General features: G+C 42.4%; 1 protein-coding gene across 5 annotated transcripts in view; it reads left to right on the forward strand.

Moving 5' to 3' along the window:
* The window catches only part of LOC147025347 (uncharacterized), an 81,491-nt gene extending 62,142 nt beyond the window's left edge, over positions 1-19,349 (forward strand). For all 5 annotated transcript variants that reach the window (XM_085886240.1, XM_085886243.1, XM_085886244.1 and 2 more), the window contains exons 11-15: positions 8,693-8,921; positions 12,766-15,906; positions 16,124-16,248; positions 18,051-18,089; positions 18,376-19,349. In XM_085886240.1, the coding sequence (XP_085742366.1) occupies positions 8,693-8,921; positions 12,766-15,906; positions 16,124-16,248; positions 18,051-18,089; positions 18,376-18,471 (3,630 nt within the window). In that variant the 3' untranslated portion in view covers positions 18,472-19,349. The remainder of the gene's footprint in view (positions 1-8,692; positions 8,922-12,765; positions 15,907-16,123; positions 16,249-18,050; positions 18,090-18,375) is intronic.
* The last annotated feature ends 1,379 nt before the right edge of the window (positions 19,350-20,728 follow it).

Here is a 20,728-nt window from a genome sequence, read left to right on the forward strand (position 1 = left end):
GAAGAAAAATATATATAATTTGATGCAAACATGTCGACGGATATGTCTCCACCCACTTCAGTTGTCACTCCACTGGTTTGTATGTTGGGTGGTCGCTAGAGTACCCTTATTCTCAGTTTTTCCGTCTGTCTGTATGTTCGTATGTTTCTATGTTTGTATGTATGTATGTTGGGTGGTCGCGAGAGTACCCTTATTCTCAGTTTTTCCATCTGTCTGTATGTTTGTATGTTTGTATGTTTGTATGTTTGTATGTATGTATGTATGTTTGTATGTTGGGTGATCGTGAGAGTACCCTTATTCTCAGTTTTTCCGTCTGTCTGTATGTTCGTATGTTTGTATGTTGGGTGGTCGCTAGAGTACCCTTATTCTCAGTTTTTCAATCTGTCTGTATGTTTGTATGTTTGTATGTTTGTATGTTTGTATGTATGTATGTATGTTTGTATGTTGGGTGATCGTGAGAGTACCCTTATTCTCAGTTTTTCCGTCTGTCTGTATGTTCGTATGTTTGTATGTTGGGTGGTCGCTAGAGTACCCTTATTCTCAGTTTTTCCGTCTGTCTGTATGTTTGTATATTTGTATGTTTGTATGTTTGTATGTTGGGTGGTTGCGAGAGTACCCTTATTCTCAGTTTTTCCGTCTGTCTGTATGTTTGTATATTTGTATGTTTGTATGTTTGTATGTTGGGTGGTTGCGAGAGTACCCTTATTCTCAGTTTTTCCGTCTGTCTGTATGTTTGTATATTTGTATGTTTGTATGTTTGTATGTTGGGTGGTCGCTAGAGTACCCTTATTCTCAGTTTTTCCGTCTGTCTGTATGTTCGTATGTTTGTATGTTTGTATGTATGTATGTTGGGTGGTCGCGAGAGTACCCTTATTCTCAGTTTTTCCATCTGTCTGTATGTTCGTATGTTTGTATGTTTGTATGTTTGTATGTATGTATGTTGGGTGGTCGCGAGAGTACCCTTATTCTCAGTTTTTCCATCTGTCTGTATGTATGTATGTTTGTATGTTTGTATGTTTGTATGTATGTATGTTGGGTGGTCGCGAGAGTACCCTTATTCTCAGTTTTTCAATCTGTCTGTATGTTTGTATGTTTGTATGTTTGTATGTTTGTATGTATGTATGTATGTTTGTATGTTGGGTGATCGTGAGAGTACCCTTATTCTCAGTTTTTCCGTCTGTCTGTATGTTCGTATGTTTGTATGTTGGGTGGTCGCTAGAGTACCCTTATTCTCAGTTTTTCAATCTGTCTGTATGTTTGTATGTTTGTATGTTTGTATGTTTGTATGTATGTATGTATGTTTGTATGTTGGGTGATCGTGAGAGTACCCTTATTCTCAGTTTTTCCGTCTGTCTGTATGTTCGTATGTTTGTATGTTGGGTGGTCGCTAGAGTACCCTTATTCTCAGTTTTTCCGTCTGTCTGTATGTTTGTATATTTGTATGTTTGTATGTTTGTATGTTGGGTGGTCGCTAGAGTACCCTTATTCTCAGTTTTTCCGTCTGTCTGTATGTTTGTATATTTGTATGTTTGTATGTTTGTATGTTGGGTGGTTGCGAGAGTACCCTTATTCTCAGTTTTTCCGTCTGTCTGTATGTTTGTATATTTGTATGTTTGTATGTTTGTATGTTGGGTGGTTGCGAGAGTACCCTTATTCTCAGTTTTTCCGTCTGTCTGTATGTTTGTATATTTGTATGTTTGTATGTTTGTATGTTGGGTGGTTGCGAGAGTACCCTTATTCTCAGTTTTTCCGTCTGTCTGTATGTTTGTATATTTGTATGTTTGTATGTTTGTATGTTGGGTGGTCGCTAGAGTACCCTTATTCTCAGTTTTTCCGTCTGTCTGTATGTTCGTATGTTTGTATGTTTGTATGTATGTATGTTGGGTGGTCGCGAGAGTACCCTTATTCTCAGTTTTTCCATCTGTCTGTATGTTCGTATGTTTGTATGTTTGTATGTTTGTATGTATGTATGTTGGGTGGTCGCGAGAGTACCCTTATTCTCAGTTTTTCCATCTGTCTGTATGTATGTATGTTTGTATGTTTGTATGTTTGTATGTATGTATGTTGGGTGGTCGCGAGAGTACCCTTATTCTCAGTTTTTCAATCTGTCTGTATGTTTGTATGTTTGTATGTTTGTATGTTTGTATGTATGTATGTATGTTTGTATGTTGGGTGATCGTGAGAGTACCCTTATTCTCAGTTTTTCCGTCTGTCTGTATGTTCGTATGTTTGTATGTTGGGTGGTCGCTAGAGTACCCTTATTCTCAGTTTTTCAATCTGTCTGTATGTTTGTATGTTTGTATGTTTGTATGTTTGTATGTATGTATGTATGTTTGTATGTTGGGTGATCGTGAGAGTACCCTTATTCTCAGTTTTTCCGTCTGTCTGTATGTTCGTATGTTTGTATGTTGGGTGGTCGCTAGAGTACCCTTATTCTCAGTTTTTCCGTCTGTCTGTATGTTCGTATGTTTGTATGTTGGGTGGTCGCTAGAGTACCCTTATTCTCAGTTTTTCCGTCTGTCTGTATGTTTGTATATTTGTATGTTTGTATGTTTGTATGTTGGGTGGTCGCTAGAGTACCCTTATTCTCAGTTTTTCCGTCTGTCTGTATGTTTGTATATTTGTATGTTTGTATGTTTGTATGTTGGGTGGTTGCGAGAGTACCCTTATTCTCAGTTTTTCCGTCTGTCTGTATGTTTGTATATTTGTATGTTTGTATGTTTGTATGTTGGGTGGTTGCGAGAGTACCCTTATTCTCAGTTTTTCCGTCTGTCTGTATGTTTGTATATTTGTATGTTTGTATGTTTGTATGTTGGGTGGTTGCGAGAGTACCCTTATTCTCAGTTTTTCCGTCTGTCTGTATGTTTGTATATTTGTATGTTTGTATGTTTGTATGTTGGGTGGTCGCTAGAGTACCCTTATTCTCAGTTTTTCCGTCTGTCTGTATGTTTGTATATTTGTATGTTTGTATGTTTGTATGTTGGGTGGTTGCGAGAGTACCCTTAATTTCACTTTTTCCATCTGTTTGTATGTATGTTTGTTTGTTTGTATGTAATGGACAGCTCTGGAGGCCAGAGGAGTCAACCGATTTTGATGAAACTTGACAGGTAGGTTCATACTAGGATCTCGTTGTATGCTTTTGAGCAGCGTTGCTATGGACACCACCGTTGCCGAACAACGGGACTTTGAAATTTTTGAAAAATCCCCCCAAAACGAAAATCAAAAATCGGCTTCCGCACTTTTATGCGCACTATAATCAACCTCTTTGTCAAAAATTTTCAGCCCGATCTGTCAAAAACTGTATGACTAGTATGCAATTATGCAGCGACCACCCATGTCGCCTACCGGCTTGTTTGTTTGTATGTAATGGACAGCTCTGGAGGCCAGAGGAGTCAACCGATTTTGACGAACCTTGACAGGTAGATTCATACCAGGAACTAGTTGTATGCTTTGGAGCACCGTTGCTATGGACACCACCGTTGCCTAGCAACGGGACTTTGAAATTTTTGAAAAATCCTAAAAAAATTGTTTTTTTGAAAATCAAAAATCGGCTTCCAGCCTTTTATGCACACTATAATCAACCTCTTTGTCAAAAAATTTCAGCCCGATCCGTCAAAAACTGTATGACTAGTATGCAATTACGTAGCGACCACCCATGTCGCCTACCGGCTTATCTGAATTTAAGTTTACATGAAAAAATTAAGGTCACGTGAGATTGAGCGTAAGAGAGTAAGTCGAATGAAGACCACATCAGATGCTTCTAACTCGAGCTTAGGTCTGCAAAATGATTTTCAAAGGGCACATGACCTTCGACCTTTGAGCTATTGAACCCAAATTCGAATCGATTCATCTGTGTGTGTCAGTCCATATCTGTGCCAAGTTTGGTTGAAATCCGTTCAGTCGTTCACACGTTATCCTAACAAAAACCCGGTAACAGACGGAAGGACCGACGACCCACGCACGGATGGACGGGCAGTCAGACGGACCACCGAAAAACCTAACACCTCCACAGGTATTGAATTAAAAGTAAGTAGTTTCTCGATCATAAACTGACGTTGGTGGACACAGACAGACAGACAGACAGACAGACAGACAGACAGACAGACAGACAGACAGACAGACAGACAGAACTAATTGTTTAACCCCACTTTTCACTTCACACACGTAGGGAAAAAATAAAAAAAATAGTTGAATTCATGAAAAAATCTTACAAACCAAATATTAATGATATCAGGTAAAACTTTGTTTAAAATCAACTCGATGGCCATCAATAAATCTAGGAAGTGCTTTTTGATACATTCTTCGACATTGATCGTCATAGTTGTCGTCTCTCGTTTTCCATTTCCCGATGAGCTAACCCTGATGGAGATGCCCACTCTTTTATTCCTCGTTTATTATTCCTCGTTTTATCTCCATGAACCCCTTCCAGGAGGACACGGTGCTTTGAAACTGAGAAATGAAACTGCGCAGTGACTACTTGTGCTGTCTCCCAACGATATTGACAGTTGACTAAATCAGATTCACAAGGAGGAAATTCTCACATCTAGAAAGTATTGTTCCATGACCTTTGGTACAACAGCTTACAAGATAAAGCACCCAAGATGCACCAGTGATGGTCAAAAAGTTTGAGTCCTCGGTCCTGGGATAGACTGTATTTATGCTCAGCATCTATATAAATAATACGATTATATGTCACATTAAAAAAATGTCTTGCAATTCTGGGTACGGCCATCAAAATTTGCCTCCAACTCTTATTCGATTCAGCCCAGTCTGGAAGGAGACTTTTGTGCAAGAGCTGTGCCAGATGATGTCATGGCATTCCGGTGGGTGGTGCCTCAATCCCAACTGTTACGGGATTGTTGTTGTCTTCATTTATTATATTCAGCATGGGATTGTTGTTCTTGTTGTTGTTGTTGTTATTCTATATCTCTCCTGTACTATCAAACACTATTCCTCGAGGGTGCGTCTGCCAGTAGAGGATAACGTGACCAGGGAGGATGAAGTACATAGTATGGAAAGAAACGTCATCTGTTCACTTTCAAAAAGGTGGTAGGAATATGTCGGTAGTTCCATGCTTACGTTTGAGCTGTCTTGTTTTGGGGTTCATCCTGAGAAGACTAATCTGACTGCTGATTTATTTGGTTAAAGTTTATACAGATGTCAGATGTAAATAACTGCTGATTTGGCATTATACCAGTTGGGGGCGCTAGATCATAGCACTCCATTAAAAACTAGAACAGCACTCGGCAGATCTGCACTCCGTCTCCAACTCAACTCATCCATCAAGTTTTGACATAACCCATCCATAACTTTTTGAAATGTCATGCTATATATATATAATTTTGGCCCCATCCCTCTGTGATTCATCCAAATCTGTGTATAACTTTTTGAGATATCCTGAGCACAGGCAAATAGGCAGACAAACAGGAGTGATCTAAGGGTGCATTGATCTCAGGCTAATAGTGGAACTTGCACAAAAATCACATGACAAGGACATTAATAGACATCAATGTACTTTATTGTCAGTTACAAACATTACGAAGCAATGGATAAAAAAACTATATAAAATTTGAACCTGCGTTGTGAACCTTGTGTGAGCCGTCAGTTCAGGTGTGAATGCAGAACAGGTCAATTTAGAAGATCCATTCGGCTGAATCTCTGCACACACACACACACACACACACACACACACACACACACACACACACACACACACACACACACACACACACACACACACACACACACACACACACTTGGTAGACCTTCCAAGGTGTATCATTCCCAAATAAATCCCACCAATAGATAAAGTGAATGGGATATGAATTGAAGGTAGGTAAGTAAAAATGTAAACTGATGTAATGGATAGACTCAGGACACGGATTGTAGCACGACCATGGTGGACCAGACAGCATGTTACTTTGTCTCCAGAAACAGTATTCAGATCAGAATGTCTTCAACCAATAATAATGAAGAGGTTTCTGCCAGACTGCCATTTGATGTCCACATTGAATATGGTAGATAATCACGACACAATGTCCCGTCCAAACAATCTTCTCTCGACCGGTAAACCCAATCCGAGACAAAAAAAATCCACACTGGGAAATTATGAAATAATTACTTCCCTTGCCCCGTTCTGGCTGCCACTTCCAGTGCATCCGTGCATTCCTGTCCACCTGTTTCCTCTCCGTCTCGCTGTCTGTGTTGACCCTTCACCCTCTTGCTTTGCTTTTCCATGAGCTCCGACATCTGTATAAACGCAAAGCGAAAGAAAAAAATAAGAAGTGACTTGGTGGTAGCACCAAAAAATAAGCAAAGTGGAGAAGACTCGGTCAGCAATAATACATGGAGATCGAAAGGAAAGAGTTATTATATAAATAAAATGATATTTCATCTGTCTTCGCCAACACTAATGATTCAAAAATTTCTTCTTTTTTTTTTTTTCTTCAATTCGTGCTTTGAGGTTCATGGTGGAGCTTGTACATAAATCACGTGCAGGACGAGGACTTCAGGAGACGTCTGTGTGCTATTCCATGAATTCCAAGGACATTAGGAGAAAATGGACAAATCATCATGGCAGAGTGGATGGAATTTGAACCTGGGTTTTCAGTATCATGAAGCATCGGTTCACATCGGAATTCCAAACAGGCCAAACCAAAGTTCTGTCATATTTTACATTTATTTACTTTGCACTACAACTTGCTTCATCCATCTTGTCACCCCGCGTGTAAGAAGCAAAGAGCAGGGTTAAGCAGTTGGTTCACTCCGTCTGTCTCCCTACAAATGTCAGTTTATGATCGAGGAGCAACTTAATTTCAATTGAATGTTGTATTTTGGACACAAATCACAAGAGGAACCTGCACTTTAGCAGTGCTGTTGGACCCTGCTATTCGCGGGGGATACGTTCCTGAAAAATGCCACAAATGTCAGGGCATTGTTTACAAAGAAATATATATGTTTTAACATGGTCTAGGCTCATGGAAGAGCAATGACACAAAACAAATCAGGACACAACATAACAAAGGGAACAGCAGGAGAAAGGGGAAACACCAACAACAGGACGGAGTGAGAAAGTAGACGGAGATGGACAAACAAGGGATGCAGGGAATGATGAGCGGTAAGGGAAAACACAAAGATTGGACAATATGGATACATAAGCAACATTGTGTTTGACCAGTTTGTGATTTTGTCAAGGTCTCAGGAGAGGGAATAGGCTCTTGTCTGTTTGTCAGAAGGATGAGATATGTCACGGCAGAGTGGAGTCATCAGCAAAGAGATAAAGAGGATTTTCCAGACAGTCAGTGAGATAATTGATGAAGATTAGGAATAATATGGGGGCCTAGAACGCTGCCTTTGGGTACTCCAGCCTTGACAGGCAGAGGAGATGAAAGGTTTCCGTTGAGAGTCACACGTTGTCTCCGAGAGGTTAGGAAGTCAGTAATCCAAGAGTGGAGTTGGTCTTGGATTCCATAGGCAGACAGTTTGGAGAGTAAGGCAGGATGCCATACTGTATCAATAGCTCAAGATATGTCCAGAGAGATGGCCCTGATCTCATGTCTGATATTGAGGGCCTCCATCTATTGTTGGGAGAGTTGAAGCAGCATGTCCAAAATAGAGTTACCAGGTCTGAATCCGAAATTATCACCTGAGATGAGGCTATTAGAGAAAAGGAATGATTTTATGTCAACTGTGATGATGGATTTCATGACCTTGCTGATGATTGGAAGTACAGGAAGCTAATTGGGATGTAGTTAAGGCGACCCGTTTTTGCACCTTTTTTCGGTAATCCTGTGATGTTTGCTCATTTCCAATTTCCCAGGTGGATATAGGAGATTGTCCTGAATTGTTTAAAAAAAAAAATTAAAAACCGCAAATACGCGAAGTGCGAATGTCGAAGCAGGTCACATTTTTTGATCCGTGAATAGCAGAGCTCGACAGTAATTTGGCTCTGAATATGTCCCGATTACGCATGTGCAGAGAGGTAAGATAAAAAAAATTTCCATTCTGCCTGTTAGGCAGTCAAACAAAATTGAAAATCATTCCAAACAGGAAACTTACTGTTTTTAAGGGACGTCATAAAGGACACACAACAAGCATGAAGAACTAATTAATGTAATGTGTTAAATATGGTGGTGTAAAAGATGCTGCATCAACAGCTGTAAACTTCCAAATTTATTTTTTCTTCAAACTTTAAAATCTTTATTTTATTTCAATTGAATTATATATTTGAACATTATATAACACAAATAGCCTTCTTGGCACTTTCTGAACCCTTCCATTTAATAGTGTTGGACAAAATATTACGGCATGTTACATCATCTCGACCAATCAAGTTTTCCGCTCGCAGACCCCCGCTCATGTCCTTTTTCTCAAGACTGCGTTGCATGAACTCTCAGTAATCCAGTTGTTCAATGTAGTTGTAAGGTTTGCAACACTGTATCGGAAAGCATTATTTATTGAACCCAGCTGACAAACTATTCTGTTAGAAAGGGAAAGCTTATTTGTGAACTAGTTTGACCTGCAACCTCGAGGTCAAAATATCTTTCCACTGAGAATCTTCGAATGAAAATTTACTGTTCTTTATATTTTTCTCCCTTGTGCTTTTCTTTAATGTAATGTATTCATAAATTACTTTGTGACGTCAAAGAGACATCTTGCATACACAACATTTCCACCTTTCACTTCCTGCCAGGACATGCTGGGTGCAGACATAATGGAGTCATCGAGTCGCGAAGGCACGCTGATGGCCAGTGACATTTCCGACCAGGTGTCCGGGGATATTCCTGTTCTCGACTCGAGTAATAACGACGCAGTGGTTGTGGCAAAAATGGTGAATATCCGAGAATATGGCAACGCAGTCTCTCATCCAACTTCAGCATCAAGGGAAAAAGAGAAGCACATCAGCAATCATTCTACTGAAGGTTGGATTTCTTGATTTGAAATGGTTTTCATCATATTTGTCCATCCCGATGAGCTTCACAAAGACATGTGTGTTGATAACAAGTGAAATGCTCGTTATAATTGTAAGTAATGTATGCAGTGTAAGGACCTTATCGGCAACAGATGTGCAGGAGACAGAAGTATGAACAGCGGATGAGCCATCTTTCTCGGCTATCTAATTATTACGTTTAAAAAGGGAAAAGTTTTCACCTCCCACCCCTAATCCCCTTCCCCTATATTCCATACATGTACCTTTCCTTCCTCCTATTTCCTCACACACTTCTTTCCTTTCTCTACCCACTGCCAATCCTCTTCACCTTATTTTCCTTTTCCTTTTCCCCATTCTGTGCTACAGAGTAAGTAGATGACCCCTTATCTTTTTACCATTTGTAACCTCAGTTCCAACTCCAGGCACTATGTCATGCTCACAAGGCTGCTCAATCCATCCAATGTTTCTTCACCTCTTCTGCTGTTTGCACTCCATCAATGTCTTATCTTTCCTCCAATTTTCTCCAAAGTTTGTCTCGAGTCATGTCTGAAAATAGACGCAACACCTGGGATGTAACCGGGCAGGATTTTAAATCTGGAGATTGTCTGTAGTGACTCATTGAAGCAAACAGGGTCTCCGCAGGTTAAGAAGCAGAGAAAAACTACTCGTAGGTAATGGGGTCTCTCAGTGTTTTTTGAAATAATGGATATATGCAGGAGGGGAAAGGAGTAGTGGGATAGGGAGGTGGGAGAAATGACGACTGGGGATGGGGAAGCCAGTGGAGATGGAGTGGTGTGTATGTGTGTGTGCGTGCGTGCTTGCACGCGCACTCAACAGTATGTTAGGGTATTAGGTCGGCCAGGCACCGCTGTTGATTGATCACCAGAACATCGCAAACTGATCAAAATGTAACTAGCTCTACCAGTTGAACAGCGATTCAGAAGCAGGATCTGGTTCGGTCGTCTGAATGTGAGATCAATGAAGGGGAGAGAAGTCCAGGTAGTGGAGATGATGCAGAGATGGAGGTTTGAAGCGTTGTATGTTCAGGAAACCAGATGGAAAGTGGACAGGGCAAGGAAATTGGTAGGAGGGTACAAGCTGTTTCATGCATGGGGGGATGGAACGAGGAATGACGTTGGAATCTTAGTATCGGAAGAGATCAGCAAGGATGTGGTCAGAGTGGAAAGGTGAGAGGAACGGATAGTTGATGATGGAGAAGAAAATGGTGTGTTTTGTCGATATGTGGGCCACAGATGGTAAGGACTGAGCCAGAGAAGCAGGAGTTCAAGGACATTCTGAAGAGGATGATGGGAATGGTTGAGCTGGAGGTGATGCTGTGCACTGTGGGACACTTCAACAAGCATGTGGGAGTCGCTTTGCCAGTTGAAGAGGAATCTGTTGATTAATGTGTATGAGGAATAAGGAATAGAGAGGGTCAAGAGCTGATGGAGGTGGTGGCAAGAAATGGTTTAGTTATAGCCGGTTCGTTCTTCCAGAAGACGGACGGCCACAAGATTACTTACAGGAGTAGACAGCACAAAATGGAACTGGATTTGTTTGGTAATTGGGAAGCAACCATTGTGGAGGATCAAGAACTGCAAGGTGGTGGTGCAAGAGCATTCCACCACCGAACACAAGCCTATAGCGTTTGTTTTACATTTGTAGAAAAGAAAGGAAGTTAAGAGCAGGGGTTGGAAGATGATAAAGTGGGGGAAGTGCAGGGACAACATGATTGAAGAGCACAAGGAGAGGGGACCAAGTATGAGGAACTTATCGAAAAAGTCAAAGGTTTGGAGGAGGAATGGAAGAAGGACAGAGAGGGATTTAGGGGAATTGCATAAGTTTTATGTGGAAGAACATCAGGAAAGGGCACATCATCAAGGAATATAAACCAGGTGTGGTAGATGGAGGAAGTAGCGAAAGCAATCAGTGAGAAGAAGGAGGTTTGGAAGAGGATGGAGAAGAATAAGGATAGAAGGGCACAACTGGATGCAGGGCTGATGCACTTGGATGGGGGAGGAAAAAATGGGCAAAAGAAGTTGGGTCATCCAATCAAGATTGGGTTATTTGGACTTCAGTAAAACATCAAGAATATTTAGTTTGAAGCGGAGGCAAAAATTAATGTTGGAATACACCACACGCAATGTTGGGTCGAATGGCCACATTTCCTTGTTTTAGGTCGGTTTCCTCATTACTATCATGTTGTCGAGCAGTCTGTTGTTTGTCTTTATTCTAAGTAGTAATACACGCTCCCTCCAGGTTCGAAATATGGTGTCGATGACCCCTCCCTCAGGCAGGGATCAATGGTGAAACCACCAACGACATCCACATGGACAAGTCAAAATTGCTAGTCGTCTCCCCCGATTAGCCAAGCCGTTTTCAATTCTATAATGATCAGACGTACGCACATCCACGCACGTACAGACAATTCCCATGTTTTAATATCCCTAGAAACACCCACTCGATCCCGCTATGGTGCCCCATTTCTAAAGGGAACTGCACCCTTGTGTGGAAAGGGGTTTATGATTTCACCCCTGTCCATCTGTCTGTCTGTCTGTCCGTGTGCAGGATATCTCAAAAGGTTATGAGCAAATTCAGACGAAACTTGGTGGACAGGTTGGATGTGTGACAAGGACAAATTGTTTCAATTTTGATGAAGATCCTGATACAAGAATTTTTTTTTAAATTTTTGGAGTGATTCTAAATAATTGAGAGATTGGGCCAACAATGATATATGACACGATTTTTCAAAAAGTTGAGGACGAGTTATGACAAAACAAGGTGGATGAGTTGGTGAGGTGACAAGAACAAGCGGATTAGATTTTGGTTAAGGTCCAGATCCAGATCTAGATCCGGCCTATCAGTGGGAGACAAAATGTAAACTGTTCAGCCATGGCCTAAATCTGGGTAGCTCCAACATGTACACGAAATTTGGTGATTGGTCCAGGATTATAGAATTGTATAGAAATCAAAGAAAAGGCTTCTCTGTCTCTCTGTCTCTCTGTCTCTCTGTCTCTCTGTCTGTCTGTCTGTCTCTCTCTCTCTCTCTCTCTGTCTCTGTCTCTCTCTCTCTCTCTCTCTCTCTCTCTCTCTCTCTCTCTCTCTCTCTCTCTCTCTCTCTCTCTCTGTCTCTGTCTCTGTCTCTGTCTCTGTCTCTGTCTCTGTCTCTGTCTCTGTCTCTCCCTCTTTCTCTCTCTCTCTCTCTCTCTCTCTCTCTCTCTCTCTCTCTCTCTCTCTCTCTCTCTCTCTCTCTCTCTCTGTCTCTGTCTCTGTCTCTGTCTCTGTCTCTGTCTCTGTCTCTGTCTCTGTCTCTCTCTCTCTCTCTCTCTCTCTCTCTCTCTCTCTCTCTGTCTCTCTCTCTCTCTCTCTCTCTCTCCGTGTCTCTGTCTCTCTCTCTCTCTCTCTCTCTCTCTCTCTGTCTCTCTCTCTCTCTCTCTCTCTCTCTCTCTCTCTCCCTCTCTCTGTCTCTCTCTCTCTCTCTCTCTCTCTCTCTCTCTCTCTCTCTCTCTCTCTCTCTCTCTCTCTGTCTCTCTCTATGGGGTGAGTGGTCTGCCAAGCTTGTCGTGTGATTTGGGGATGGGTATGTGTGATAACGTGGGGAATTGTGCCTGCGTTGCGTCGTGAAGTGACCTGCTGGTGTGGTACACTGACGCCCTTGTCATGGAGACCTTTCTTTGGAGAGATCTTGCTCATGTCATTGGGGACATGGAAACCAGCATGAGTTTCCATAAAGTATGTAAATGTACATCTTTCATTTGAAGTGTTTTATTGTAAAATAGAAATGTGTCGCATTAAGCACAAGGAAAAAAACACGGAGACACGTGTTTTTGTTACAGGCACGCGATGTCCCCGGATTACTCCACGGTTTGTCATCAAGGCAAGCCGTGTTGAGCGCAAGCCAGGTCGACTCTTTGATGACAGTGATGAAGATGATGGACACGCGGTGCCGGCACAAAGTGCACCGAGCCGTGAACACACGGTGGTGGTTCAGGCACAGGTGAAGAGCAGAGGTGGAGTATGGGCTGCCATTGGCCCATGTGAACAGCAAAATGATAACTCCATAAGGTCTTTATCTCAGCAGTGTCGCGATGAGCGCAAACGTTGTGGATTGACGGGAGACGGCTTGCGCTTGGGAGAAGCGGCAGCCAAGAGGGCAGCAGGGCTGGCCACGACTTCAACTCAGCCTGGAAAATTTGGTCCCGTTTCAGAAACTCAAGCAACGTGCAGAAAACATGAGGAATCCGAAGACCGAGTGCAGGAAACTAATGAGAGTGTTGCTTTTGAAAATGTGGATTATGCTGCAGCACGTCGGCAGTTCCTGCAGATGGAACAGGCCAGTCCCCCAACCTCTCCTCAAATATCACCACCACCACCTGCTCGATGCTGCAGCCCTCAACCTTTGTCACCTGGCCCCACTAAAACCCTATTCCCCTCCTTTGGCCCCTTTGATTTTGGTGGGCCTGTTGCTCCTGGATTTATATTTTCTGGCTTATCTCAGCATCATTCGAATTCATCAGGTAAAACTCAGGTGAAACAGCATTTTCCACCTCCTCCAGTGCAAGTCACTATGTGCACCAATGTACTTGCATCAAATGCTGAACCTATCCCACCTTCTGCTCACTGTAACGTTACTCCTGCAAGAAGTCCTGGCATTGCAACTACAACGAAGTCACCAGGGATGGATGTGCTAACAAATAGGAAACAAGAAGAACCAGAAACTGGGAAGAATGACAAAGAAAAACAAAAAAGTTACACCACCACTTGTCCAGTGAATGATTTGGATATCATGACATCAGTAGTCGTAACCAAAGATGAAAACATTAGCCAGGGTGAAACACCTGAAGATGTCGGAATTTTGTACAAAGTCAGTGAACATGAAGGGGATACATTTTCAAGTGAAAGCACGTCCTCTGAACAGTCCATGTCATATGATGTGCATTGGGATTGTCCCACCGAGCAGATGACAAGTGAATCTGAGCAGAAAGTGGAAGATACATCCGGCAAATATTCCAGCATAGACTTACTGCAATTGGAGCGAAGGATAGAAGAAAACGGTGCCATTTCACAAATTGACTCCTCGGATAATTTAACGAGCAATGTGATTGATTTGGATGTGGAACAAATTGATGGGAATGCGGACAACCAAGAAAGCAGGGCAGCGGTGACACTGCGGGATGGAAAAGGAGATAATGAAGAGGAGGAAAGAAAGGACGAGTGCAAAACTAAAATTGAAAAGGAATCTCAACATCCTTTTGATAAGATATTAAATGCAAAGAGTATTGACTCCGATTCTATGAGCTCTATCCAACATGGCGTTCCTTTAGATGACATTCCTGCATCAGAAATGACGTTTGCACTGGCAAACCGTCAAGAGATCGGACCTGAACCGGCCACAGAAGTCGATGATGCGGTTAGCATGACAGTGCCAACATCCACTACAGAGGGTAAAGCCCAGCGATTGGATTGTGAAGATTTGCTCGAAATGGTCTCTCGAGAAAACGAAACATCTTTCAGAGATCAGGATCAAAAGATTCATCAAGCGGCGGATAATTGTCCAATAGAAATGAAGAGCCCAACAAAACGTTCACCAGACAATGATTCACAGAGTTATTTGGATGGTGCGGAAACGAGTGACATCACGACAGTTAAAGTTGTTTATGCAGATCCGGCCAATGAAAAAATTCAGGAATGTGGTTTGAAGATTATGGGGTATGATGACGAAATGTTGTTCATGGGAGGTCATGCACCAAAGGAGTTGGAAACCAAAGCCTTGAGTCATACTTCTCATGAGGACTCCATCGCTGATGCTCTGGAGGACAGTTTGGTCAGAAAGATGGAAAAGGCAAGTATTGTGGACACGCTTTCTGGAAGGATGTTTGACGTGGAAAGACAGGTAGTAGAAGTTGTAAATGCTGACAAACTGCAAATGAAGGATTGTGAAGGTAGTAGATTGCCAAAGAAGACCTCCGAAAAGGAAACTGATTTCCTGATGGAAAGTGAAGAAACCGGAGTACTTGGTAATACGACTGCACATCAGAGCAGCAGTTGTGTAGAAAGAGGGCATGAGGTGCAGGGTAATTGTATTGATGACAACGGCGTTCTGCTAACCAATATCACCCAGCAGCAAGCAACACCAGCAGCAAGTGACCAGATAATCTTGAACAAAAATGTTAACGCAGTCAGATCAGGAAGCAAGGATATGCAGGAGGGTGGGATGCAGGAGCAGCAGGAGGAAGAACGTGAAGACGAGCAGATTCTGTTCGAAAATAAGGAGCAAGTGGAGCAGAAGCAGGACGAAGTTCAGCAGGAGGGGGCGTTAAACATGATAACTGCAGACACAGACTCGCTAGCTGAAAAAACTAAGCATGAGATTGTCGAGAGAAGGAATTTGGATCCAGAATCAAATCTTCAAGGCAACGTCACAGACGATATTGCATCGAAACAAATAATTTCACTTGACGCACATGACATGCAAAGTACAGCAAGCACGCAGAACCTCACAAACGTCTCGTCACACATGAATGTGCATGAGCGGGAAATGGAATCCACGACCGACGTGGACAAAAATAGTCTCATGGACCATCTGGTGAGAGCGGCAGGAGATAAGGACGATCAGTGTCTCTTACCGTCACTCAAGTACTCCATTGCAAGCAAAATGGTGATGGAGGGAACCAAAGCAAACTTGACACTCACTGATGGCGTCCAGGAAGAATCAACAAGTGTGAACAGAAGCGTCATAGGTTTGTCGAGTTTAAAGGAGAAGCATGGAGGTGAGAATTCCAGGAGGTTGCAGAAGACAGCTCAGGGAACAAAAGGTCGTTGCTTCCAGTTACGGCCACGAAAGCAACACACGCTCTCTCTGATTGAGCAGGAGATCCGGGAGGCTCAAGACCGGGAGGACGAGCTACGGCAGCAAAGGCTTTATCTCTATTCTGGAGAAGAAGGATCGACACTAATTCGAACTCCATCACCTTCTGGTGAGATGCCTGTAGTTTCCGTCCAGATCTTGCTCGGTTGCACAAAATAATTGGCTTTAATGATGTTTTTTTGTTAAAGTTTTCACTTGTTGCTTGAAATTGTTTTCCATGAAAATCAATTTGCAGTTCAATTCTGACATTTCTTCAACATACTAAAATAACAACATGACGAATGACTTTCTCATGTGTTCATCACTGCTTACATGAATGGAAATAGGATGGCATCGCCCTGCTTCTCCTTCATCGTCCTGTTCGTCTGCATCATCGACAAGTGGACACCCTTCTCCACCTTGCACCCACAAGCCCGTCAGCCCACCCAAACCACGAAAAGATGATGCCAAGGTGAGCATGGCATGAATGTGACATATTACTTAAAAAAAAAAAATTCTGATTTTGTTGTACCAAACTCTGTTACAGAGAATCAGTTTCTTGGCAAGGGTTATACTGAGTCCTTTGCCATTGCCTTTCCAGCAGTAGTTAGGGCAGGAATTTGGAATTTGTTCATCGTGACATCAATAGCTTGCCTACTATTCACAAAGAACACCGTGGGATCTTTAACATCCACCAACTAATACCGGCAGATGGGAATCTCAGTTTAACATTCATCCGAGAGACGGCACACACATTGATGAATCACGCTACCTGTGAAACACCGGGATGGCAGTTTATGGCTGGGTCGGGATTCGAACCCAGGCGAGACAGCTTGGAGGCGAGTGTGCATACCTCTAGACCACTAGTTGCACTCTGTGAAAGACGTGGAACCACCTACTGTGAAATGCGGTCTCAGCTGCTACACTGCTGCTTGCAGTATCAGCATCCGACAGACTTCAGGAGCCATTGTGGCAATGCCAGCCCACCCCCTTTGGAAAGAATCAATCCATACATGTGTTTCTGGCTCACTGGCCATTTTGCAGGATGGAACACATTTACTGCAGGAAGATGGTGCTACGCATGCCATGTGCCCAGAACCACCTGTGCCTGGAAGAGATTGAATAGGTTGCAGGTGACGGCAAACCACTCTGAATAACACTTGGCAAGATAATGCTCTGGCAGCACCGACGCTGTGTCAAGAGTACGCTACACGAAGGATGTTGATGCTTTGATGAGGAGGCAGATTTTTGCTCATGATGAAGTTAATCCAATTGCTAAACCCCACTTTTCACTTTGTGTGCATGGGGGTAACAACAGAAAGAAATCTAAGATTGCAGTGTTGAGACATGACAATATGTCATGTGATGATGACATCTGCTACTACTACTCCTACTTCTTTAACAGCCCCAATTATGCCTACCTTCTCGTGGGGTCGGTGGAAGAATGATTTTGGCCCAAGTCTTTCACGAACATGTTGGCCAAGCTTGATGTTTGTCTGAAGATGCCAGGAATTTAGAATCTGTTCATGGTCCCGGCAATAAGTTGCCTACTCTTTGGGAAGGATACCCTGGGATCTAAAGTCCAAGGACTAATGTTAGCCGACTGGACGCTCGGTTTAACGTCCGTCCGAGGGACGTCGCACTTGGTGATGCAACGTCCTGCTCGCGAAGTACCAATCCAACAGTTTATAGTCGGGTCGGGGATCGAATCCGGACTAGACGGTTCAAAGGTGAGTGAGCATACCTCGAAGCTTTCCCACCGGCACCTTCATCATCCCAGGAAAGGCAAAACAAATAAAACCATCACCAGGTAACTATTCTAAACCAATGATGCTCACACATCCTGTAGTTGATTGGATGTCCAATAGTGCATGATGTGATCTGAATTTTGAACTTCAATAGGCATAACTGATCTGCAATGATGGATTGGCTTTCAAAATGCAACTTAATAAATGTTTGTAAATCAACTTAATAACACTTGTCCACTTATCAAAGGTCAACCGGTGAGATCCACTACCTCTGTCAGCCATGTCTACTCAGCAGATCTGAAAAATAATGAGAAAAACAAAAACCATCATTAAAGTCAAGATGTTAGACGGAAACGTAATTTTGAAATTCCTCGTGATTACTCGGTACTTTATGGTTTCCCTCCATCGCGCATTGCAGAGCTTTAGGTCAAACCAAACCCCATTGTGTTTACACGATCTTTGTGATTTTGGATTTTTTTTATTAGGAAGAACAAAATTACCTTAACTCCCTCTTGTGTTTCCACAGTATGCAAACATTGCCTCGACGGACGACGCATCTTCCGAGGTAAGCCAGAGTTCCCACGGTAAGAGAATGTGATGCATATATAAGGTACAAACAAAATGATCATTCCATACATGCCTGTGGCCTGATGATGCTGTGAGCCCGGGTTTCATATCCCATCATATGTGTTCAAAATGCATCTTGCAATTAAATAATATCATGGTTAGACAGAACTGCTCAATGATAATGTTAGCAACGGTCCAGACTTTCAGCACATCACATGTCCCCCCGAGCAACATAACGGTCTCTCGTTCCTCAATTTCTGATCACCGACTGACTTTGCACCCAGGTCGTCGTTGCTACGAGGGTTACGCGGCACAAGAGCGCAATGGCCATGCGCTGGGAGGCAGGCCTGTATTCGAATCGTGGAGAGGAGGCAGAGTGAGGCTTCGGAACCGAGCGGCATCGTTTACGTGCGTGGGGGTCACCGGTGCGACGAGGTCGACGGTCAACAGACACGCTGCACCCATCGTGTCAGACACCAGTAAATAAGGGTGACAATTTGCGCATCACGCTGTGCTTGTAAATATGTGCAATCGGAGAAGGTCATTCGCCTTTCTGGCCATCACTGGTAGCAGCCCTGCCTTAAAGCCTCGGTTCCAACTCGACATGCAACCACGGGCATGATTCTTGAAGTTTAGCTACCGTCTGGCCAATTTCGATTTGTCATTACTAAAAGGGGGTTGTGCGGTGTGTATGCTTTAAGAATGGGTCGCTGCAGGATCCAGCACCCACCTCGAAGATGCTGCGCAGCCAATTCCGAGACTGCAGACCGCTCAACTCGCTGGATTGCTAGCAAGTCAGGAATGTATAAATTTAAACCGACAATCTATTAGTATTTGACAGTATTTTATTGCCATGACATTTAGGCTTTTTTTTTTTTTTTAGATCGTCAAAATTTTCCACATTTTTGTAGTGTGCATAATGCTTGTTCTGTTTTGAGGGTTTTTTTTTCATCATTCTTAGAAATGTGTGCTTCTCTTTGTGATCTATGAACAGAATCAAGGCCTCACAGTTTAAAAACTGCCTCCTGTAATGGTTTGATTTAGAACCTGTTGAATGGACTGCATTATCATACCGTCAAACATTATCGTGTGTGTGTGTGTGTGTGTGTGCTTGTGTGTGTGTGTGTTTGTGTGCTATCTTGTTTTTTTTTATCTTCCTCTTTTCATAAAACATCAAGTAATGCAAATGTTGCTCACTCAATGGCATAATGCACAACCAAAAACACCAAAGAAGGAAGCAATAAACTTTTAAACTTGTCGACTGCAGTGGTTTTACTTGATGAGCAAGAAGCCTTATCCAGATATTCATTCAGGTAATTAAAAATCTATTTATATGAAGTAGTCTCGTAATGAGCAAGCAAACCCAAAAGTTTGGTCATTGTTAAATATATCCAAAAACTCAAGTTTCGAACAAAAAAGCTGACTATTTTGTGCTTGAAATACAAGGTCAAGGTCATGGAAGTAAGGTGACAAGGTAAAAATGAAAATATGGACAGTGGGGCCCAGCATTGGATCCAAGCAAGGGAATTAACGAACAGGAAAAGAGGAGAACGGCAAGGGGAGGAAGCATGTTGCAAACTGCAAGCAAGAGGGTTGGGTCTGATTAGGTCAACGAGGGTAGAAAATATAACGGACAGGGATGGGGGATGCCATGATATGGTGGTACACCGCTTGAAGCCTTGGAATATCATTAAAAAAATTATAACATGTCATAATTCGGAAAGCCTTGTGGATGGATTGGGGTGCACATATTTTACCTTTTAAACACTCAATACCCACTCTCTCCAGGAGCAAAACGATTTTTTTTAATCAGAATTGCCATCGTTTCGAACTTTCAATATCCCCTCAGGGGTCAGTGGTTCAACGACTTGCACTATTCCACGTGTTCAGGGGAAAATCGCAAATTGTCTCCCCACACTCCTGGGGGTAAATTTATTTAATGCCCATAACCAGAACCTGGGGTACCCCAAACACAAATGGAAAAATTTCTGGAGGTCTGCCAAGCCGTTTTGGATTCCAGAAGTAATGGACATACAGATATTGCCTTATCTATCTACAATGGAGCAGATAGTATATGGCTATATATATATATATATATATATATATATATATATATATATATATATATATATATATATATATATATATATATATATATATATATATATATATATATATATATATATATATATATATATATATATATATATATGAGGCGCCGCGAGGAAGAGTGATGTAAGGGCCACATCAGCCATTTTGGAGTTAATGCACTATAGCACTATTTTAACCCTTCCCCTATCATCCGAGCCAATCATCATCATATCATTAAAAAATGTCGCTTACATCACTCCTCCTCGCCGGGCCTCATATATATATATATATATATATATATATATATATATATATATATATATATATATATATATATATATATATATATATATATATATATAGTGGATTCTCACCCGCCCGGCATGCGGGCGACCGACTTTAGCTCAATTGCGGCCGCGCGCGCCTACCGAACGAGCAATCTAGTCGCAGCTTTCGGATCAACGCCGAAACCCAGCTACGGGTGTTGCTAACCACACCATAAACCAGCCAACTCTTCTGTCCACGCACTACAGGGTCGATTGCCGA

The sequence above is a fragment of the Eptatretus burgeri genome, chromosome 6 (assembly GCF_056783735.1).
Source record: "Eptatretus burgeri isolate ZD-2024b chromosome 6, Ebu_testis_v1, whole genome shotgun sequence".
Taxonomy (NCBI): domain Eukaryota; kingdom Metazoa; phylum Chordata; class Myxini; order Myxiniformes; family Myxinidae; genus Eptatretus; species Eptatretus burgeri.